The 25,000-nt window shown below is 38.8% G+C and overlaps 1 protein-coding gene across 1 annotated transcript in view; it reads right to left on the reverse strand.

Moving 5' to 3' along the window:
• Nucleotides 1-25,000, reverse strand: part of adamtsl3 (ADAMTS-like 3) — a 118,850-nt gene that overhangs the window by 54,832 nt on the left and 39,018 nt on the right. The window contains exon 2 of the mRNA XM_079257907.1: nt 17,024-17,140. Coding sequence (XP_079114033.1) covers nt 17,024-17,140 — 117 coding nt within the window. The remainder of the gene's footprint in view (nt 1-17,023; nt 17,141-25,000) is intronic.

Here is a 25,000-nt window from a genome sequence, read left to right on the forward strand (position 1 = left end):
GAGTTCACAAGTCTTCATTCTCCAAAGTAAATGTGCTCTCGTGAATGTCTATGACATTATGTACATGTTTAGATGAGGACCCAAAACCAAAACACTCACAGGAGTCAGCTTGGTGTTAGAAGAGAATCAGTAGCAGAAAGCAGTGAATGAGCAAGCAGTTTACAGGCATGCGTCCTAACAGACAGCTGCCGTTTAAAAGGTAAACTGGTTGTCCCTCATCTTCAATGTTGCTGGCTTGATCCCCGGCTTCTCCATATCTGTGTATCCTTGAACAAGATACTGAAAGAAAAGTTTAAACCAGCCGAGTACACAGAAGGCAAAAACACACAACCAAAGCCAACAGTCAAGACAGCCTTAAACTGCTTTCGAAAATATTGAGCACAGATAAATAGATGAAAACCCTTGAGGTCAAGATGCCAAACAGACGCCACAGCTAAGCATGTAAACTTTCAGTTAAACGTTTTCACATAAAGGCAGACTTACTCGATTTAATTTCAGTTCAAATTCATTAGAAAAAAAAATGCAAATAATCTAAATACAATAATTTTGGATTTTTTTTTTTTTACTTTAAAATAAAATGAAATATTTCTAAATTGTAAAATAGTCATGGATGAAAAAACAACAATTACAGTGATCACAAAAGGAAATCAAAAGTGTGCATTTGTGGAGGAATAGCAACAAGCAAAGCGTTGTTAACATCCTGGGAGAAGAGGTGGAGGGGGTGGAGGAATAAGTGCTTTGTAGTTCAGGTGAACAACAGACTAGACTGGAAATGCAACACAGGAGAAGTGAAGAGCAGACTGTCAGATGCTCAGATGTCTGCACCACAATATAAAATATCTTCTATAAATCTGCTGTGGAAAGTGCAGTTAGCTTCGCAGCTAACTTGTCGTTAGTACCAGAGACCTAAAAAAAACCTAAGCAAACTAACCAATGATTGTGGAGCACAAGCTGCTGAACAAAATGACCAATTTATCACATCCTCGACACAAAACAGCAAGGAAACAGCACCAAAAACTGCAAGACAAAAAGCCACTGAAAACTTCTATCAATTGATTATTTATTATTTCTCATTTTTAAAAAAAAATTTAAAAAAAGCAAACTACAACATCAGGATTCCCCTCAGGACATAAAGGATATGTTTTCATTTCATGTCAACAGTATATTTCTGAACACGATTCACAAAGAAAAAATAAAAAAATCTCAAACCTGTAAGATTCCACACTGATTGATTATGGCACTAAAATACATAGTGGTTATTTAAAAGTTGCCTTAAAACAGATGTTGTTGAAGCCTTTGTGGCTCAAGAGCAGCATCTTGTGTCCGAGAGGCAAAACTGGAAGCTTTTCCCTACAGTTTTAAATCTCGTAAGGACAGTTCAGTACCCGAGTCAGTGGAAACTAAGGGACATCGACAGATAGTTACCTCTCATGTCTGCCTTCTACAACAACCTTAAACACATACAAGCATTTAAAGAGTCTGTTTGAGTACACTTGACACATACAGATAAGACACGTCTGCACGCTTTGGGGTGGTCTAAGCTCATAGCTTATGGCATCAGACGCTAAATGAGAGGGTGATAAAAATGAAAGTCTCCTCCCAGTCATACACAGAGCGGAACAGAGCATGCCCATACATCACACACATATGTACACATTTTAAATCATCAGCAACTAAACACAAACACCGTTCCTTTGTTTTGCTCATGTCTTCAAATCCTTGCAGACAATCAGTAAAGACATTCAAACACACAACGCAGCCAGAGGGGCCCCTGTTTGAGCGCTGTGTTGTGTTTGTGTGGGCCAGACAGGAGCCTCCGTTGAGCTCATCAAGTGCAGCTTCACTCTGCGCCCCTACCTTCCCCACCTCCCCCTCTAATTGGTGTCTTTTGCCACGTGCCGCCATGAAATTGAAGGCGAAAGAGCGCCAGCCCTTTAAGCTTCTCCCTCATCCCCATTACCACCACATCCCATCACTCCATCATCTGCCGCATCCCAGTGAAAGATGAAGTAGAAGAAGAGCTCGTCTGTGTTTCAGCCCCTATCATTATCCCGGTGAGGTCATTCAGAAAAGCTGATTGTGAGAAATACGGCTCATTTGCTTGTGGTTCAACCTGTAAACCAAAAGGCGCCACAAATCATAACCTAGCAGCACATTCTTGACTCTGAGGAAATGTCACGGTGCTCCACATTTTAGGGGTCATAAGGAATAAGAGGAAGAGGACAATACTCCTTTTGAGCTCTTGCTTTCTTTGGGATATAAATGATTTCTTCAGCAATCGAATGATTGATGGCTTTACGTTGGCTCCATGGCAATGTGAAGATTAACATCATAAATCACAGACAGACTATCTTCACAAGCACACTGTATAACAAGACAATGGAGACGTTTCATCAAGGGACAAGGTTACACCAGACCGAACGGTTGTTTTAAGTCAACTAACACCCTGGCTCCCAGCCCGACGCCTCCGGACAGTGTTTTCATTATAAGACTTTCATCGTTCACCATTAACCTCATAAATCTGGAAGCTTCAATACTCCGCTGGGTCACCTTTCATTATGATTTGGTTTGTTATTCAGAAGGGGGGAAGCTTTGGGGAAAAGGAATCCAGGAAGTCTGCATCTGTTGTCTATGTTGTGGTAGGATGTACATCACCTGATGCACCTGGGACCCTCACTGTAAAGCAGAATTTGTAGCCCAGGATAAAGGTTTCACAAAGATACATCACCATGGTCACTTGTTTTGAAAACACATCTCGCTCTACTGAAGGTTGTGTTCATCATTCCAGGTAAAGAAAGAAACACTACCTATTAACTGTAAAATAGGTTCAAATTAAATATACATAAATACAAGCATCCGTTCATGTACAGTAGAATAATGTCTTCTTTTCAACTCTTTCATGAGCTGGATGGAAAGTTGGGTGGATACTGTTGATGCAAAACACACCAATTAAAACAGTAGAAATTTGACTTGCTCAACCTATGAGACTTACCAGTAACATGATTAAGTCTGGTTCATTTGTAGATGTTTTGTGGCATAGATTTCTTAGAAAATGAACCCAGATGTTGGCAAGTAACCCTATACCTCTGGTTTAGAATCATGCTTTGAAGCAGCAAAAGTCACAACAGAAACAATAAAGCTAAAACTGTATGTAATGCTAAACAAACACGGTTGAATGTATCAAAAACAGCAAAACGTAATTCTAATAGTGTTTTATTAGTCCCGTTGTTGATCTACTTGTGCATTAATGATGGAGCATTATACTTTAGACTACTCATTGTACTTTTTTTTAGAAAATTTATATATTCTTTGCAGAAATATGATGCTCTAAATCTGTGTTTGGGATTGTTTTTCAGGTGCGCACACCTGTCAACTCATTCAATATGTGCTTTTGGGTGCGCATAAACCTTTCAGTTGCTTGTAGAAATATTAGAGGAAGTATCCCTACGCCGCAGGATCTGCCAATAATAACAGCTTGTAGAGTTGTTTTAGTTTATAACTCAGACAAAGTGTTTGAAGTGGTTGAGTTATATACAACAGAAGAATGTAAAAGCACAACTGGTGTGAGACACGAACTTCAACTGGTTATGATATTACTACATCATTCTACAGCTCACATTGAAAGAGGAACACAGGAAAGGTAAGTTTTCCTCAGAAGGCTAATCGGTGTTCTCCTGACCACAACAGAAAAGCTCTTTAATGATAAATGTATCCAAAGAAAAGTTTAAAAGAAAAAAAAAAATACCTCAAGCAAAAGCGAATCTTCCATTTTAACACAGAGCATTTATACTCGATGCAGTCTCAAACACGAGGCGTCATTAGGTTTGTGTTAGGTGTTATCAGAAAATACGCTTGCATAATTTACTCATCCATGAAGAAATCATTGAATCTGTTGGGAGACAAATAACATGTAATATCTCCTAGTTGACAGTAGTGTGTAACCTCATTAGGTTCAATACAAACGGTACATGTTGAGATAATAAAATACATAATTGTACAAAGGCCTGCGATATCCTCAAAGGTACTGCTCTACCCTCAGCAGTGCCGTTTTCAACTTATACAGACCAGTATTGTACCTCAATGGGCTGTCTACACTGCAAAAACTGAAATCTAAGTAAGATTAAAAATCTTAAACTGAATACACATATGCTTATTTTTTTTTAAAGGTAAGATTATTTTTAGTTTTTATGCCAGAGAATTCCTCTTGTTTTAAGAGTATTTTTACTTGTTTTGGGAAGTCTTGACAAGCCAAATTTTCTTGTTCTGTTGGCAGATAATTTATCTTATTTTAAGCAACATTTCCCTAATTTTTGTATATTTTTTCTTGTTTTTTCAAGGCTGAGTTTTTGCGGTGTCGTCTTTATAAATGTATAAGCTGCATTGTTGAAGGTAAAACAGCAATACTTTTGTGTCTTTTGTCTTTTATATAGTGTATATGTGTTTTATATAGTGTATAGGTGCTACACAAATAATACATACAGTATATCAGCACATGGTAAAATTAGGTACTTTGTTTTCTGAGACACTGTTGCTAGTTTTCATGCAGACTTTATCTTTTAAATGGTTAAACTTTTTTGTTTATTGGAACTTATTAATTTTGCCCCCATCAACGTGATATGTGCATGTGTCATGAAAATGTTCATTTGATGCATGCATAGGGGGACTGTATGCCTAAATGAAAAATGAAAATATTTCCCATATGCACAGAAAGAAGACTTTTTTTTGAGTCCTACTGTTGAATAGAAATCGATTGCATGTAAATGAGAATCCTATTAAATAACACTAACAGAAATCATGAAACATAAATCTCAGACCTCTGCACCACCCTTGTAAACTAAAGGTTTCTCAAAACAGAACAGCTGAACACGTTAGCGCGCTCTGACAAAGGCTAATTCAACACCTGTCTTACATCCTGTTTCTCTTCTGAGGCCTTTCCAGCCAATAAAAATCATTCTTTTTTTTTCTTCTTTTTTTTAATCATTTTGACTCTTGTCATATCTCTTGCCCTTTTCCTTTCTCTTTTTCTTTTCCCTTTTCTTTGCGTTTTTATCATGCATGTCCAAAATGGCCAATGTGTCCATATCCAATTGTTAACAACAGCTCTTAAAGAGTAACATTCCAATAATTATACAAAAAACAGGTTGGATTTGAGTTAAATGTCTCGTAAAAAGTTGAAATAACAAAATATTTCCATTTTCCCTCTATTTCTTTTGTTAAGCTGAGTTGAATTGATATTCAGTATCCATGTATTTTACTCATCCATGCAGCAGAAAACTTTACGACAAATTATAAAGATGCACCAATGTCTTTGGATACTGGCCTTGTTTACTGTTGGAAAAAGAAACGTCTGGTTTTGCCGATGTTTTTTTACATTAAAAATAACCAGAACTACCTAATTTACCTGACCAATCAAACAAACAAGTAAAGATAAATAAATGAGAATACACTAAGGACGTAAAACACATTGCTCTATTTACCAGGGTTTTTCTAACATTGTTAGGATCAGTTTATCTTTTACTGACCTTTAAATAAGAGAATAAGTTAAGCTTTACAGAGGAATCACTAAAACATATTTAGTGTTCCTGGGGCTCTGAGAGGAGCAGCGATACCCTTTTGGAAGATTTTCATCTTGCAAAAATGTGAGTGTGTAAGCATGGGAGAGCTTAAAGCAGAGCGAGAGAGCTATTCCAACGAACACAACCTCAAGAGATCCTTAAATTATTCTTATTTCAAGTCAAAGGCTTACCTCTGTGTTGTATAAAGATTTGGTCTAAGTAGGCCTTCTTGTGTTGCAAGCCTTGCTGACTTTTCAGCTTGGAAGAGTGTCAGAGTCATTTTTCAATTTTGTGGTTTGTGAACAGATTACATTCTCCCCCTCAGAGCGAAAACTGTCTGCAAGTATGTGCAGGAGGTGGGAGGTTGAGTGTTTGAATACATTTGATGGAGATTTTCTCATGTTTAGGAGTACTTACACGAGTTTGCAGTGATTGGTGCTAAGCCTGGACCAGAGACAGGCTACCATGTTCACACCAAATCCTTTCAATATGAAGTTAGTCCTGTGCAGCCAAAGATATGAAGAAACTGACAAATCTAACGAGTATGAATTCCCAAAAACAAATGTCATACCGCTTTCTACCTTGCATGAAAGCAGATTTAATTACATTTTGGAGACTGATTTTGTCATTTAGAACAAAGTATATGTTAGTTGGAGGGGATGGATGGTGATGGTTTTGCTCTGCATTGACATGTTTGCTGCAGTCTTCATGAAAATCTCCTGTTCCACCACATCTCAAAAATGCTCTCTTGGACTGAGATCATGTGGCTGTGAACGTCATTGGAGCACAATGAACTTGTCATGTTCAAGAAACCAACTTTGTGCCATGCTGGATTATCCTCCTGGAAGTAGCAATCTGAAGATGGTAAACGTTGTCATTTAGGGATGAACATGGACACAACACTCAGATCGGCTGTGCAGTTTAAACAGTGGATTAAAAGAACTAAAGGTGCTTAACGGCGTGTTCAGACCAGACGCGTTTTGACCTCAAAACGCTGTACTCTCGACGCTGCTCACGAAGCTGCCACTTTTGTGTCCGACGCCCAAAATGCTCCTGACGCTCCTGCCGCGTCTGCCGCTTGTCTGGAGTGAGCGGCAAACGCGGCGGAAAAGAGAGGGGGGAAAGGTGGCACTTTCCTTCCAGTCAGTTTGAATGATGGCGGATTTTATGATAGCATGGTTTTATCTAATAAATAAAGTTAGAGAACGTCATCGTAGGGCAGAGATAGTCACTGTTAATGCAACAAGAGCCGCACTCAGCAGAGAGCCGCCACCCCCCAAACAAAACGTTGCTAGGCTACGTATCCTACTACATTGCCAAATCAGTAACATTCAGCTTTTTAGCAAGGAATGGTGATCCTAAATCTTGCACAGGAGTAATGGCTTCTCAGCTCCGTGTCTGGGTTCACCACAGAAATCCTCCAGGAGCTGCGAGCTGATCGCTCTGAACGCCAACGCTCAAAACGTGACGCGAGAAAGGTCGACGCCCCTTTGCCGCGCCTCCACATAGACTTTACATCGAAAACTGCTGCTCTTGATGCTCAAAACGCGTTTGGTCTGAACACACCGTAAAGTGTGCCAGCAAAATATTACCGCTGCCATTACAGCAGCAGCAGCTTGAACTGTTGATACGAGCAGGATAGATCCATGCTTTTATGCTGTTTGTGCTGAATTCTGACCCTACCATCTGAATGTTACAGCTGAAATCAAGACTCATCAGATCAGGCAAAGTTTTTCTAAGCCTCAGTTTCCTGTTTTTAGTTGGCATGAGTGGCGCCTGGTGTGGTTTACCACTACTGTAGATCATCTGCTTCAAGTTTTGACAGTTGTGGCATTCAGAGGTGGTATTCTGCATACCGTGATTGTTATCAATAGTTAATTGAGTTCTTATTGGCTTCCTATCATCTCGAACCAGTGTACACATTCTCCGCTGACCTCTGACATCAACAAGGCGTTTTTGTGCTGGCAACTGCTTTTTTCACATTGTTCTCTCAAAGATGGCTGTGTGAGAAAATCTTTGCGAATCACGGACCACCAATTCTGGCACCAACAACCATGCCACATTCAAAACCACTTAACCCTTTAAAGCCCAACCTTGGAACCAGTGGGCCGAAAAGTTGAAACACCTTCAACAAAATCTAAGTCCACTGCTCTGCAGGTTACTGCTGTAGCCTTGCTCCAACACACCTGGCATGCATAAAATGGATTCAACAAGCCAATGGAGTTCTGCTCGGTGGCTTGTTAATTTGAGTTGGTGTGTTGGAGCAGGGATACATGGAAAAGCTGCAAGATTGTGGCCCCCCAAGGACAGGAGCTAGACAGCCCTGCTTTAGTGTTGATAAAGCTGAAATTAGAAAAAACAAGAGGAGCTCCTATGTCACGTTGTCTTATAAGGGTCGGGTCTCATTAGAGAGTCTTACTAAAGAGGCAACAGGAACCTCTTTTCTCCTTCCAGCCTCGTGTTGCAGCGGTTTGTTGATGACTCTTGGTTTAGCTCTTCTGCTACGTCTCTTTAGTCACTTAGTGATGTGACATGTGTCTTTTTGTTCTGAGGTTCTGCTAATGTTGGTTTAGGTTATAGGAAGGACACCACATCCTACAGTCCTTTGTGGGGTGGTCTGAATTGCCCCTCTTCATTTTATTGAATTTGGCCAGTTTTCTGTTTAGTAACATTTGGGTTATGGATAAGTTCTGTAGGTTCTTCATAAACGGAACAAATCTGCAGCAGCTTCATGACCTTTTCCATTTATGTTGGACATCATCTTTGAGGAGCCTTAAGGGGTTCATAAAAGACTGAAGCATGTGCCAACTGAATAGTTTTTTTTTGTTTGTTTTGTTTTGTTTTTTTTATAGCTGCGTTAGCTTAGATTTAACTTGTTTTGTATCCTGGCCTATTTCAGGTTCATATGAAAACTCCAAACTCAACAACACTACAGGTGGTTCTGGTTGAAAAAAAGCTGTTTTTATAATACTGCAGTCCACAATTACATGATGTTCTCTGCTTGTTAACACTATGTTACATGACACAATTAAATATTTACTGGCTTCTCAGCATACATAGAAAAGGGAACTAATATGGGATGGGAACATGAGAAGGATAGCAACAAAAGACAAGTGTAAAGTTATGGGGATCTTCCAATAAACTAAGTAAACCAATGTAGACATGCAATGAGATAATGATCAAAATAAATAGTTGTGAACACAATAGAGAGGAAAGTTAAGAGGAATGGACTGACACGAGGGAACAATCTCTGCCAAGAAACCAGGAAGTAACAAGGATAATAATGGTGGCAGTGGGAAATCTGATTTGAAACTAAAAACACACCAGAAGACAAAACATCTCAAACTGAGAAGCCGCAAACCCAAAAATGAAAGTCCAGAAAAACTAAACAAACAAGCAAAAAAAAAAAAAAAAACAGTTTAAGTGTTTTTACAAAATACAACAAAATAATAAAAAAAAACAGCAGCCTTTCAGAAAACACAAAGAATTCCAATCATTTTAATAAAAGGTAAGAAAAACCAACTCATGAAATTTCACACCAACCATTCATTTGTGAGCGTCTTTTTCTCTCTTTTTTCCTGTTCTTTTGTTTTTCTGTAATTGGTTTTGTCAGTTGTTTTCTTCTTTGGTTTTAATCTGGTATTCTCTTGTGTTTTTGGTTTTATGGTTCTCTTTGCAACTCAGAACTACTGTGAGCATCTCCTTCTAGCAAACCAATCAACTGGACTGGAAACAGCAAGGCAGTCCACATGAACCAGAGAACACAACTCTCCAGACAGAAAAACTGGGACATGTACATGTTTATTCTACTGCTGTGTCGTACATGTCTGCACACCACCACAGAGCAATCTGAGCCCACATGAAAAGCAAGGGATACGTTTTGCATTTCAGCTTGCCCAGTGCTTAACCTTGACTGTGCTCTGCATGGGTGGCAGGGATCCTTCAGCAGCACATAATTAATGCTGTAACTCAGGTTAACACTGTTGCTTACACTGGAGATTGGCTACATACTCCAGGCTGCCTGAGCCAAGAATGCACAATGAATTTATACAGAAGCTTACGCTGCAGCTTACTACTTCAGTTATCAAAAGTTAGCAGCTGCCTTCCTGCTGTCCGTTTCAATGCAAGAACAACTGGATGAAAACTGTAATGGAAACTAAACATATCTTTAGGCTGCTGAAAATGAAGAATTACAGTTTGTCAGGCTTTCACATTCAAAAGAAGCTTTTCTGACTGACATGTCATCATTTTGCTGGAGCATCCCTGTTTTGAAGACTTTGTTAAAATTCAGTTTAGCTTACTATGAGCCAATTTAACCTGAATGAAAGCACATTTATGACAAGCACCTTGAATGATCCCCTCCACATGCCCAAACACACATCCAGAGACAGAGACTAAAATGTCTAATAGTAACAATCGCCTCTACACTTGGAGGCAATTAGTACCTGCCATGCCAAAACCCAAGGCAAAAGAGTTTTTTGGCTTCGGCATGACTCTATTGTTGTGTGAGCGTCTCTCTGTTTGTGTCTGTGCATGCCTGAGTAAATGCATGCCAAACATGGAGAAGAATACAAACATCTGCACAGAGGAGTGTGAGCGAAAATGTAAACAATCAGAAATCAATCACTTGCCCAGAAACTGTGTGCGTGCCTTCACACGCAGAAGAGGAGCAGATATTGCAGTGGGTGAGAGAAGAAGGGGGCTGATGGGGAAGGGAGGGAGGTAGATGTAGAAATAAGGGGGGTCATTTCTCCTTTAATCAAAGACAGAAATCAGGGCAAGGTGGCATGTGATAGTTTTGAACACTGAAGGCTCAGAAATCACAAACACATGGATTTCTTTATAATGCAGCACAATATGTGCACATGTCAGCATGCAAACAAAAACAACTGTGGGATTAAATGAGAGTAAACTTTGAGAGTCTTTGCAGATGGGAGTGTGCATGAAGCCAGAGACACACCACTGACTGAAAGGATTCACACACACACCCACATTTGTTATATGGGTGTTGAGGCTAGGGGTGATGGTATTACCTCAGCAGCACCACTCCAGTACCCACAATGCACTGATGTGAGACCACATCAAGCAGGGGGGAGAGATTCGCTGTGGTACAGTGTGGGCCAAGGATTTACTGAACACATATGCTGGTGGAACAAACACAGGGGTGAAAGAAAGATCCCCAGTCCAAAGCCACGTGGCTTTACACCACATCCACCAGCACTCAGCACTTTCTCCAAGAGCGCTGGAAACGAGCCACTAAACAGCACTCGTATGCGTCAAACAACAGTCTGCCAGCTAACCAGGAAGGCAAATTCCCCCAATTCACTGCTTTTTCTTGCCATTGCTTTCTTTCTCTTTCTGTTTATAGAAATGAACATTACCTTTAAGTCAAAAAAAAACCAAAACATTTTTCTGGCCTGTCACACATAAATTTAAACAAATTTGTTTCAAACTGCTGTCTTAGCAAAAAAAAAAAAAAGAAGAAAAAAAACACACTTAAAGCACACTGCAGTCATGGTAGTAATAGACTTGGATTTAAATGTTTTTCAACCCAGTCTGCAGCATAGAGCATAGAGGTTTGAGACAAACGTCTGAGTCAGTCATGCAGTGTTGAAGTGAAAGAAAGACAGATCATGCTTTTTCTTAAACTAATTATAATAAATCTTCATTTGAAAGTAAATTTATTTTCTAAGACATTCTTTAGGTTTCTTATCTTTGCAATGACAGCGTGATTACGCTTTTTTAAAATAGTTTCACGTCATCTGGTGAATTTAAGAGCCCACCTGTTTGACCGGCTGTCTCACACTAGACAATACTTGATTTTCTTGTTTATTCATGTGTAAAATAAGGTGTTACGTCCACATTAGCAACAACATATAAATACAGCAGAAGTGGATAAGAAAAGGCCTCAGTAATGTATGTGTATATTGTTTAGCTGCAAGATAATAGTTACCCCTTACTAACAGCCAAAGCCAAACCCTACAAATTCAGCACTAGGCTCCATTGCCTGTCTTTCCACAACAAGTTGCCAGTATAGCAACCAGCATAATTTGGACATAAGGCTGGAGACAGCTGTTTAAGTGCAAATATATGAATGAATTTCAGTCAAACTTCAGAGAATTTTTTGTCACAAAGACCAAAAAGTGGAAGAAAGATGCTCCAGTGCTTTCATTTACACATATTTAAAAAAAAAAAAAAAATTAAGTTTAGGTGTAAGATTATATGCATATGGCAGATGCAAGTAAGTTCTATAAGACTGGAGGTCCAGAAATGCCTTATGAGATGACATAACTGAGGGGCACATCGCATACCAGGGGGAAATTTTTTTACCTAAATATCCCATCTGTCAGCCAAAGCTAACATGTCCATCCTTTTAATGAAGACAAACGATGTGTTTAACTGTGAAAGACTATTGCCCTTTCCACCTGGCACTACATGCAAAACACAGCTGCCAAGACAGCACACATCTGAGCAATGGGCCTCTCTGTCTGTGAGCTGCTTTTGCTACCACGGTGACGGAGTGCTCCCCATTATTGCCACCTGACTAGTCTGTCATCCTACAAGCCCAACCACAATAACACCCATCACAGAGGTCCTGCCAAAGAGCAGAGCCTCTTCAGCTCTTATTCACACTTTCAAATAACCTTTCAAATAGACACAGAGAAAAACACAGAGCCCTGACGGTTGCTGCCTAGTGTGCATCTTAGCATGTAAAGACATTAAACCTTGGTTTCTGTCACGAGGAGGGTGGTGGAGGTGTGGACCCAGAATGCAGAGATGCAGAAACTAGACTTTTAAAGCGAGAAAACTGGCAGAAAACACAGGAGGCTAACAGAAAACAACACCAGCAAAGATCCAGCAATATCAACCTGAAACAGAGGCTATAAATACAGACAAAGACAGAACAAGACACAGGTAAAATGAATAAGCTAATTGAGTCCAGGTGAAACCTGTGAATGGGAACAAAGGCTACAGAGGAAACAAGACAACACTACAAATAAAAACAGGAAACTAGAACTAAAGACCCAAGATAAACACAAACCATGACAGTTTCTTATACATGTAATGGCATTAGGGCAGAGAGGAATACATGCAAACAAAAATAATCCAATATCTATTTAAAAGATGAGTAAAAAACATGAGATTAGAGAAAAAGGAACAAATTTAAAGCATCTTAACAAGAATATGGAACCATTAAGCAATGAAATGTGAACACAGGCAAAGCAGAAGTTTCCTTCCATCATGCTGGACCTTTAGTCATTACTGCAAACTAGTAACTCATTAACAACTACTTAACAGCCACAAAACATGATATCCTGAATATTTTCAAGGTTTGGAAGAAAATATGATCCAAAAGCACCAAATGTTTACAAGGCAGAGAAACTAATGGACCTTCTAGAGAAAGATGGCTCATTTCCATCAAGTAGCCAACAAGGAAGCCATAATGGACACAGAGTCCAGCCAGCTGAGCTCTGTTTTTACTGCTAAGACAACTCAAAGTGGCTGTTGTGAAAAAAGTTCATTATAAGTAAAAGGCATAGTCTGAAAGTCCAGTTGCTGTCGCCTTTTCTTAAAAAGAACTTGCATTTTCAGCTTGTGAGAAGTACGGAAACCCTTTAGTGAATGTTTTGGGTTATTTCTTTAAGAGCACAAATCAAAATTTCACTTTAAAAAAGCTCCTCGCCTTTTCTTTTCAACTTTACAACACTGAAATCGCCATTTCTTAGTTTTTATTTCTTAGCCTGTACAACTAAACAAGCTAATTTCAAGACATGTGTTGACAACAGAAATGTGTATGCCACCCCCCTTGTCCAGGACCACATGCCACAAACGTGGAGGTTTTCATGGGTCCAATGGGACCTTAGATTGGAACTGGGACCTTTATGGGTTTGGCTTTACATTTGATACAGTAAGTTGGACTTGGGTCACATCCCGTTTCACTGGTGCCGGTCTTTGTCTGAACCAGACACCTGAGTCCCTCTGATATGACAGAAACAATAAAACTGATAAATGATCCACTGCAATAAGGATTAGAGAGGAGGAAATGTTTGATAAACTCAGGGCAAGGATAAATAAATGTGAAATCCGAAATATAACAAAATCATCTTACAGTTTCTAATGACAACAGGCCTTATTAAGAAAACATTGGGATAAAAAAAAAACTGTTATAAGAGGATGTGTTTATATAGTTTTGTTGGATTTTTTTCCTTTCTAGCCTGACACATGCTCCTTACCAATTGGTGGGGGGAATACACCAAACATTGTTTGCAACTCAGATGAAACAACAAAACAGAAGAATAAAAAGAAGAAAGAGAGCAAGAGTGATAGCTAATTGACGATGCTGACTTTCGCATCAACAAGCATTTGTGTTGGTTTGTTGTTGTAGCTTTCAGATATCATGAATTAAGTTAGTTTGGTTATTAGGGCTATAACAATACGCTTTCGTCCCAATTCAATGTAGATTTTTTTTGGGTGCTGATTCGATTTAAATTGTGATTCTCGCAGTTTTTTGATATTGCAGATTTTTTAGACTAAAAATCCAAAAAATGTACAAAACATTTTTCGCGAGTCGTTTTACTGAATTTCAATGAGGGAAAAAAACACAGTAGCCAGACCATCATTCTGCTGCTATAATGTCCAAGAAGACAAGAAGAAAGATCAATGACAACAAAAAAAAAGGACAATTTTTTTTAAATTTTTTATAATAGATCATTTTCATTTATTTGAAAAAAATATATATCAAAATTTATTCATTCACTCTTTTATTCATTCATTGTCCTAACTGCTTAGTTTGATTAAGGATCGCGGGGAAGCTGGAGCCTATCCCAGCAGTCTTTGGGCGAAAGGCAGGGTACACCCTGGACAGCTATAATTCAAAATTGTGAAGCAAAAAAAAATAAAAATTCCGATATTCTCCATCTTAATTCAATATTTTCATTTCAATTCCCCACCCCTTATGCAGTTTTACGTCTAAGTTGGCTTTTGTCAACAATTTTGGTTTTGTGCATGCTACAGGAGAAACAGCAGAGCTTCTGCTGCTAGAAGTCTTTTACCTAGCTAGCCTGCTCAACAAGCTGCTGTCGCTCAGCATTCGTTTAATGCAGCCTTAAACAGAATGTAATTTTATAGTCAATGACTGCACAAAACTTGTACAGAAGTAAGTAAATTTGTAAAATGTCAAAACAACACAGAATGTTTCAAACAACAAGATTTTTTTGTGTTGGAAGTAAAAGTTACACTTTTTCAGCAAGCTGGAAAAAAGAAAATGGAAGAAATATTCAGTGCAGATCTCATCTGATCAGCACTGTTACACGCAACCATACACTTATATTTTCTTAGATTTAACAGCCAACATTTCAGCTATCAAACCCCTTGCATGCTTTGAATCAGGAATTTGTCAAGCCAGTAGGCTACACAGCAAATCTGTTCATGGATGCTGACATTAGTGAAGTTCAGCAGAACATGCATACCGACGCCTATACGGGTTAAATTACAAAGGCATATTAGACCTTAGCTGCATAAGACAGATCTATTCCATCGGAGCAGCTTCCACTGAGGCTGCCAGTAAAAACTCTTTCCTTCAAGAAAGAACAATCCATCCGTGGCCGGCTTGTGGGATAGGGTTAAGGGTGCTAGCGAGGTCAGCCTTATTGCCCACCATTTGACCCTGATGCATAGCCATGAAACTTAAAGTGAAAAAGAGTCTGAGATCTGCCTCCTGGGTCGCTTGCTAATTAAGCTGTGTTTATTTTGGGTTGGAATCAAACTTAATATTGAGCCTTGAGCCAACATTGAAGAGCCACAGGCACACAGAGGGAAAACAGCTGAGTCGTGAAATTAAACAAAAGTGTGGCTCCTCTTCTGCAGATCATGTAGAAATCTCCATGATTGAGTTTTTCTGTTCTGCCAGTTAATGAAATACGTGAGACAGTTCCTTTAAGTCTAGTTTACTGCATTATTCTTTTTCTAAACCTGAAAACAAGTCATTCTAGACTCTGGTGTCTTCTTCACGGTTGTAAAAGTTACATGGCTGTCCTCTCAAACTCCCATTTAAAAGAGACAGATGCCGATTTAAAGAGAAATCCTAGTTATTCTAGTAACAGATAAACAATGTTCTGTCATAACCAAAGCACCTGTGTGTTGTCAGCAAATAATAAAAATGATAAAAACCCAGAACGAGTAACTGAGGCTTGGACAACAGATGCAGAATGCCCTTTGTATTACACTGCTTTGAAAATTCCCACCAACAAGCCGATGCAAATTCAAAAGATTTGCTTGAGGTCGACGCGTCATAAATCCCACTGCTGCTGGGTTACTCCGAAATCCAAAAGTTGTAAAGATCGCTGTTTGTGGTTTTAAACTGCAGCACTGTAAGAATGTACCACAGCATTTCAATTCTTGACTTCTAAAAGAGTTTTTAAATTGCTTTTCCATGAAGCCTGCAAAGACAAATTTAAGGCTTAAAGAGATAGTTGGTGGTGTTAACACAAACTGGACAGATGAGAAAAGAATTTCACTGGCGGCGCTTTCAGATGGATATTTGATCCTCCGTTTAAGCAGGCTATAAAATGTCACATAAGCTCTCATAAACTTGCTCGTGAAGGCGAGTTCAAGCAGAAGAAACCTTTCATTTCAGAAGAAACCTCACTGTGTATAGCGTTTAAAGTGACTTGATAGCTGCTGAATATTCAGTATGTAAAAGGTTAAATAATAATTTGAAGCATAAAAACTTGTGAACAATGTGAACTTTTCACCTTTCACAGCACCGCAGAGTCCGTGTGATTGAATACATGCACACACACCAGAGGAACCCGAGTCCAGCTAGGTCAATTACACAACTGGTCTTTGATAAACCTGCAACTAATCACACAATAGCGCTCAAAAACATTTGATCTGTTTTAACAGAATTCTTAAAACTATGCCAGGACCCATCCCGTCACAAGGGAAGGATGAGTCTTACATGATGACCGAGATGACAGCAGCTCCACCCTACCTCACAGCCAATTTGATAAAATATCTGGGTGAAATGTCTGTGTTTGAATTGAATATGTGCAGGATTCATGTCTTCTCAAAGGTGACGACAGGATGGGAGTAACGTTATGACAAAAAAAAAAAAAAAAAAAAAAAGAACGTTCTCCACCCTTGTCAATGCCACAAGTGTTAAATGTGTGTGTGTGTGTGTGTGTGTGTGTGTTTGCATGTGCAGCCCTGTTTCACATCAAGTTAAGTCAGCCTGCAGGCAGATTACACCTCTTCTCCTGAGGTCTCACAATCATTATTCACTTGCATTCATTGCTGGTGATTTCTCACTGCTCTGGTGTGATGAGATCCACGAACAGACTGGAAAGGATTTATTTGCTGATTTACCTTTTTCAGACCCCTTACATTGAAAAACAAGTTTTAAAAAAAACCAACAATTAGATTTAAAACATCACACACGCGGAGTGCTTTTTAGATCAGGAACCTACCGGGTCTTCTGGCTTCTGGCTGCTGTCATGGAGAGGTTCTTCGGGAAGATGATCTCGACGAATTAAAGTGAACTCCCTGATGAAGACGGCATCTCCATCTGAGGCCAAGACAGCAACCTAAAAAACAAAAAGTATGTTGCAAAAACTCCTGTAAGTCAATAAAAGTACTGTTTCAAACAACTTGTACCTGGTCTCATGGTGTTGGGGATATTTTCTTGACACAAGCTGAGCCCTTAACCACAAACTGAATATTGTTTAAACACCACAGTCTACCTATGCATTGTTGCCGACCATATCTACGCCTTTATGACCACAGCCATGTTTTCTGATTGGTTGACTCCAGCAGGATAATGCTAATATCAGAAAGCTCAAATCATCTCTAAATGGTTTCCTGGATGTGGCAATGAGTAACTGCACTCCGATGTCCTCCACGTTAACCAGATCTAAATCCAACAGAGCACCTATGGGATGAGGTAGAACGGGACATTAACATTATAGACGTGCAGCGTGCAAGGTGAGTAATCTTGGAACGTTTGTCAGTGCTCAACTTCCTGGTATACGGATTACACACTGTGAATTTCTGCTAAAAACATAGAACTTTGGCGCTATATTTAGCCATTTTTCAGAGCCCTCTGGCAAGTCTAAAAGCAAAAATCAACAAGTCTAGTGCCTTTTTCTGGTGTTATTGAAGACTTTTGGTGAGCAACGTGAAATTGCGTGTCGTTTACAGACTTGTGTCTAACTGTGTTAACAACTGTAGCCGACAAGTTCAACTTCCACCCACTTCATAGTGAAATTACCTTTTCAACTTGTTAATTAAACTGTTTCCTCACATTACTACACTTGCATTTTTTCATGCATGAATCAAACAGTGAAAGTTTCTGAGAGCTGCATTTAAAAACCTTCCCAGGATTCCTGATCCACTTTGCAGTGTGAGGTTATGATGGAAGGGTGTTTGCGTATTAGAAAATTGCAAGTCTTCACCTCTTTTTTTGGTTTGTTCTCTCAATCACACATCCCCCATGATGGAGCACATAACTATAGAATCTGAAAGAATTCCAATCGCAAAGATCCAAGATCTCAAGATGTAGCCAGCCACGTCTTCAGGGGGAGATTGGTGGGGAGGACAGTGAGGAATCTTGGACAGGGCCCATTAGCAGCACAGCAGGACCTGCATTCTCGTGGATGCACAAATTCACAGTGCAGGGGCTCTCAGCTGCTCTCCATGGACCATAAACACCCTGTAATGAACCGGGTCAACTGCCTGCATCCTGGTCATGTGCCAAAGCAGCGCAGAGCAGGGAATATGGGTTTGGGGCACTTTTTTTTTTTTCCAAATTGTAGGGGGAGGAGGGTTGTTGCTAAGCGAATACAACAAAACTTACCCCAGTTTTCTGTGGGAAAGAGTCCTGGAATGGACTCAAGAAAGACAAATTAAATCTAGTTTGAAGCCCTACAATCAGCACCACTTAGCTTCAGTCACTTAGCCTGCTTCTGTAACAAGATGTAAGTCAGCACAATGTTGGCAGCAGCATACTTATACAAGCACATTATGGATGTGCAGATGTGGCAGCTGTTGGACCGCATGTGCTGTTTTACTTTAACGGTTTCTAAAGATGAATCAATGAAAATATTCTATACACCGCATTTGAAGTGGCTGCATGTGGGGCCTGCGAGTCAGGAATGAGATGAATGGCTGTGAAGACTCATCTTATACTTGTGAGAAAGTGGTAAAATACACTGTTGGAAATGTGATACAGCAAGTGTTTTTTCACCGTGTCTCAACAATCTCAGAATGATATTCACAAGTGTATTTGGGGCTTTTAACAAGGGGAACTAAATAAATGAAGTGAGAAAGATTCATGAAAACACTACCGCCTACTGAACGTCTGATTACATTTGAAGATTGCTGTGAACACGAGTAACATTACAGTGGAGTGTGTCCTCACTGCCATACATGCTGACAGTGAAAATGTTGCACAAGCACATGCCACGGCTAAACCAAATGTAAGTCTGGCATGCAAACATTAAGGAAGTTCACTGATGTGTCAGATGAGATGTTCTGAAAAACTTAGTGATTCACAGTTAAATGGAGGGCAGGGAGAATGAATATGCAGATTATGTCTTTTTTTTTTTCTTATTAACCCACCAATCAGAAATGAATTTCACACCTTTATTGTCCTCAACATGAAGCAATTCAATCCAATTCAATTCAACTTTATTTAAATAGCGTCAAATCACGGCAATGCCATCTCAAGACGCTTTACAGACAAGAAAAAACAAAACAGCTTCAGCTTCAAATTTGACAAATGTTTTTTTTCCTCATTATTTTGAAAACCAGCTATCCTTAAAAAAGTGCATGCTGGAGTGGAAAAAAAAAGGCTCAAGCCTAATGCGGCATGGAAGCCACATTTTCTCTTGCTGGTCTTCAAATCTATAAAACTCATTTCCTTAAGAAAACAGGCAGGTCATGCAGTGCCGCTGTCCAACATCCTGAACAACCCTGCTGGAGTTTAAAAAAGAAAAAAAAAAAAAAAAAAAAAAAGGTAATAACATAAGACCATGTACAAAGTTATTTCCAAGAAAAAGTTTACCTATACTGTAAGTATTCAGTTTGTGCTATATAATGTAAGATATGTACTTTGAAAACTAATCTTTTATTTCAACTACTGACTTGGTTATGCTCACATATTCTGCTGCATGAAGTAGTTTCCTTAAACAACACAATCTGGACACAACTTGTAATTTTTAAAAGTGAGATGTTTGTTGTTGTGATGACACCTTTTGAATTGTGTCCTGATATAAACTAGATGCTCCTTACTACTGTAGTTTATTTAAAGTATGCAGTGTCTATGATCTCCACCAAGCATACCAGTCCCTTGTTAAACCCATCTGGTCTATCTAAAGAAACAAGTACCCATAGAAATGGAAAAGCATATCATTACAACGTAATAACTCAAATATACTGAACAAACAATGAAGGGTGACCTCCTGCTGCCTCCTGTAGCTCTAATGAGCTTTTATTTGTTGTGCTGAAGTGCTGGTTTACATGTGTGTATTAACATCAACAGTCTTTCTGCTGTGGCACTTCAGCATTGCTACTAGCTGCACAATTGTTTTTTAAGATAGCATGCTTTGGATAAAAATACAGTTCTGTGTAATTTATCATAAATACAACTCAACTAAACGCACTCTAAAAGTGCAAAACTCTACCAAGCAGCTTATTTCTACCAATATTGTGATTTCCACTCTATATTATAGTCTTACATTAATTTTATACAGATACACAATTAGATTCCTGGATTCACTGATAATGAATCCACAGTGTCCTGTATGTATTGTTTTTTTGTTGTTGTTGCTTTTTTTCTTTTTTGCATGTTCATATCTTAATTTGCTCTCTGTCAGTGATGAAAATTCCACAATTTTCCCGTTCTGGATAGTAATATCCACAACTTTGGTAGGATCCAGATCTAACATTGATATCTTGTAAAACCTGTTGGAAATGTCTCCTGTATTTCCTGGCCAAACACCCTGACCCCTTATTATGGAGTTATATGCATTTTTAATGAAAATGGCCCGATCACGTAATGATAAAGAATCCTTCAAAAAGTTCCTGGATCCAAATGGTGATCTGATTCACTCCCAAATTTCAATGGAATCAAAATTAGACCAAGACCCCTTCTCTGGAAAAGATAAAAAATAAAACATCCGCACAGTATTTTTTGCATAAAGTTTCAAACAAACAAATAGTTTGCAAAAACATAACCACCTTGTTGCCCCTGGCAACCCTGAACTGGATCAAGCATGACAGAAAATGACTGAATGAATCAAAGTTGCGATAACTTTAGTACAGTGATAAACAGCTACCAAAAGAACATGTAATCAACTCTTCATCATCATCAACTATCATCAGCTTTTGCAATGACAAAATACAGACACCACTTTTAGCAACCTATTAAAATATGTCTGTAAATACTGTATGGTGTAAAAAAAAAAAAAAAAATTAAAAAATTAAAAAGAAGAACCATGTCACCATCAGGCCGTCAGTGAGAGGGAAAGTGAGAAAAGTGTCAACAGCAGCAATGTTTTAAAGACTACGTGGCCCAAGAGTTCAAAATGAAAGGAACATTTTTTTTAAAAAGTGTTAAAAATAATCTGTTACAGAGCCATTATCAACCAGGTAGGCAGAACAGTATAGCACAGGGCAGGGTGACCTGCTCCACATGGCTGCAGAGTTGCAGTCCTGAAAGCGTGAGGTGTGTTGCAACAGGGAAACTCCTGACTCAGATCAATGGACAATTAGCAGACTTGTGCAGAGTTAGATATCAAGCTCTCCGCAAGTCTACTAATTAAATCTGATGTGTGTCAGGTGTGTTGCAGCAGGGAAACTCCTAACACTTGTAGGACAGCGGCCCTCAAAGACCGGAGTTGCCCACCCTGACTTAGCGCATTGCTCTCAAGGTGGATTTTAAATTTGACATTCCTCTGATGTTCTCTTACAATTAAATGTAATTTCTATGCATTTTCAGGCATGTATAAAACCGTATAAAGCATGTATAAAAAATGCCACTTTAGTATTTGCTGAACCCAAATCAACTAATGTTGTGTTGAACCATTTGTTGCTCAAATAGTTGGAGAGAGTGAAACTTACACTTACTTACATTGTACAACTGCATTTAGATGGTTCAAAGCTGATTCAAACAGAGTGAGACATTATGAATAAATTAATTATTAAATAATTATATTTATAAATAAAATTTAATGCAACTTGGATGGTATAAACTCGTCAAACATTTGTAGTTTGGAATCCTGAAAGTTGCAGGTTGATGGTGGGAGTCCCATTTAACACCAACGTGTTGTAATGTTTGGGTTTATTTTAAGTGAATGTGACAGATGTTAAAAATGCACATATGTAGGTTGTTGAGCCAAATATAATTAAAGGGACCGACTCAAACTGGCATTCGAGTTTTAAATGCCATGTTCCAGGCTCTAATGCAGTGTGAATGTGTGCATCAGTGCCACAAAGAGCCAGGGTGAAAGTTTAACAGGGCACCAACCTGGTGATTCATTAACCTCCAAGGCGAGTTAGATTTCAAAGAGCACATCAACACCAGGAAAGAGGAGAGGAAGTGAACTCAGGGGCAAGTCAGGTCTTCAAAAGCAAATAATCAGCAGTAATAACATCCAACCTGATATTATAATTGAGCTTTCTTCTTCTATGGTGCCAGCTTCCCCTGTGAAAAATGTCTGACTTCTGCTGTGCTGCAATCGTCAAGAACCTTATATTTCCTGCCACACTGTCTTTGAATCATAAAATTCCCCCCGATGTTTAGAAAAAGACACGTGTTTTGGACAGACTTCTGTGTGAATGAAGTCTACTAGGGACATATATTTTTTGTAATCCACTTTAACTTGATTTAGAGGGTGCTTTCACTTAACACATTTAAAATGAGGAAATATCACACCTTTTATTTTCTGTCCTCTGCTTTTCAATTTTATCCAAGAAAAGTGTTTGTTTTTTTTCCCTTTGAGTGTGTATAAGCAGGGACTTTTTTCATGTCCTGCCCGGCAAACAGATACTGCATGTTTCATATTTTTTTGTTCCACCCACCATCAAGGAACCACGTAACTATGATGATCTAGTTTAATATTTACTCATTTAAGGCTACGATTACTTTAGGAATTTCACAGCTGATAAGAGTCATAAAAGGCTGTTAGAAAGCTGGCATGTCTCAGACAGCATCCTGCAGGATGAAAGAACGTCGAAAACTTCCTGATAACGACTTTGATTTCTGAAATTCACACTGCATGTCTTACAACAGCTCGCGACAAAGCCTACTGAGAAAGCAAAATAAAGCAGAAACTGCTTTCATCACATTCTTTCATTTCTGATGGATTATTTACTTATCTAAAGCTCTACCTCTGGCAGCTTTGAAATCATCGCTTCGATTTTCTGTGCCAGACTTCCTTCCACATGATTTACCGCTCTGACTCCCAAGTGCAGTCTGTCCTGTAAACAAGCGGAGAAGAGTGGCAAGGAGCTCAACTTGTCAACGTTGCTGCAATCTTCAACTCCCACCGCTTCTCATCTGGAGAACTGTGAAGAGTGAGAAGCCGCAGGGGAGTATGAAGAAAAAAGTCCAACTTTGACAGATGAAAAGTTTCCTGGCACTGTTGTGACACCCCCTTGTGTTCTCACTCTGTTTCTCCCATGTTTTAGAAGCTGATAATAATGCATGGCACATTTCACATAACCTATAAGAAGTACTTCATTGTGCAACTTTTAATATAAATGAAGATCAGTTCACTTTAATCGGAAGAGAAAAGGACAGCAAATGTCAAAATATTTTATAGGATTAATGATGGCTTAAAAAAGGCAAGGAAAGTGGATTCATACAGCACATTTCCTGTGCAAGACAATTCAAAGTGCCTTACATAAAGCATTAAACAGATTGTGCAAAGAAAGCAGCAACACATAGCATAAGTTATGATGTCAAAATAATATAAAAAGTAAATTAAAATGATTAAAAGCAAGATAAGTTCACATTCACTGTGCAGATTTCATGCATACACACATGTGAAAAGAAATGCTTTTAACCTGGATTTAAAAGTGTCAACATTTAGTAAAAGTTTAATCTCCACTGGCAGCTGCTTGTTCGCAGCATAACAGATAAATACTTCAAAGATAAAATTAGCAGTCCAAACTGGGTCATAATCAAAGAGCATAGCAAGTTAAAAACAGACAAACATGAAGGAAACAGAATCAAGTTCAAACAAAGAAACAAAAACAGCAGCAGAGATATGACCATTCCATACACCAGGAGAATCTGTAGACACATAGAGGACAATGAAAAAAAAAAAAAACCAAATCAATGCAATAGCAAAACCACATTTCAATCCCCAGAAACTCTGGTTACACCAGACGGACATGGACCAAAAATGCAACGTGTATGAAATCCTGAGCAACACGTGAGAAAACGAGAGACTTTGAGAAGCTTTAATACAAGAAGAAACAAAAACAAAAAGGAATGTAAAAAGTGAACAGGACAACTCACAAAATGACAAAAAGACTAAGCAGAGCAGGTGAACCTCTTATCAGCCACATCGGCTGCAAAAGTAACCACATCATGGACTAGGACAATGCAAGTCATTGGATCAGAGAGCAACAAGTACAAACACTGGATCAAAGGCGCAATAAAAATCAGAAGATGAACCAAGGACGATATAAAACATGATGAGGAGGCGTTCATGGTGTCCCACACACTGGACTTTCTCCTGCTAAGATTACTTGGTGGCAGGAGGCGTGACCAGCAGGCAAAACTTTTTTTTTTTTTTTTTTAAACAGATGACAGAGTTGATCACGCTTTCAGGACGCAATTATCTGATAAAGACGTGACAACGCACGTCAAGAATCAGTTGAAAAATGTCATAAAAGTTGAAAAATACAGCTCCCTAAAAAACTTTGATCCAAAAGAAACCCTCACACCTGCAAGCGTCTTACTTGTTTGTTTGAAAATGATTTTAGTATTTTTAAACACAAAGTCGCTATTGTGGATGCCAACAACATTTTGGTGTATTCCTCTCAGCACAAAGACAATAACGTATCTGAATGTGAATACTCTGATGAACAACTTTAAAACATGCATGATGGAGGAGTTGCTATAATGTTTTTAAAAAGCCCAGATAATACAGTGAACTCCGTCACGCATTACAAGACATACAACTTCATTGTTTTAGATCAGTGTTTTTCAACCACTGTGTCGTGGCAGACTAGTGTGCCGTGAGAGATTATCAGGTTTTCCCTGAGAAGTTAACCAATTTCACTTAATTGGTCTAAAAAGCAGCTCTGTGTTCATCCAAACAGGTCCAAGTGAAAGACAATAAAATTCCTTCTTGTGTTGATCGGATTTCTATGCAAGAGGCTTTGACAAGATGGACTTTATATTAATTGTATGGATTTTAAAAAATACAAAACAT

This window comes from Telmatherina bonti (assembly GCF_933228915.1).
Source record: "Telmatherina bonti genome assembly, chromosome: 18".
NCBI classification, from domain to species: Eukaryota; Metazoa; Chordata; class Actinopteri; order Atheriniformes; family Telmatherinidae; genus Telmatherina; species Telmatherina bonti.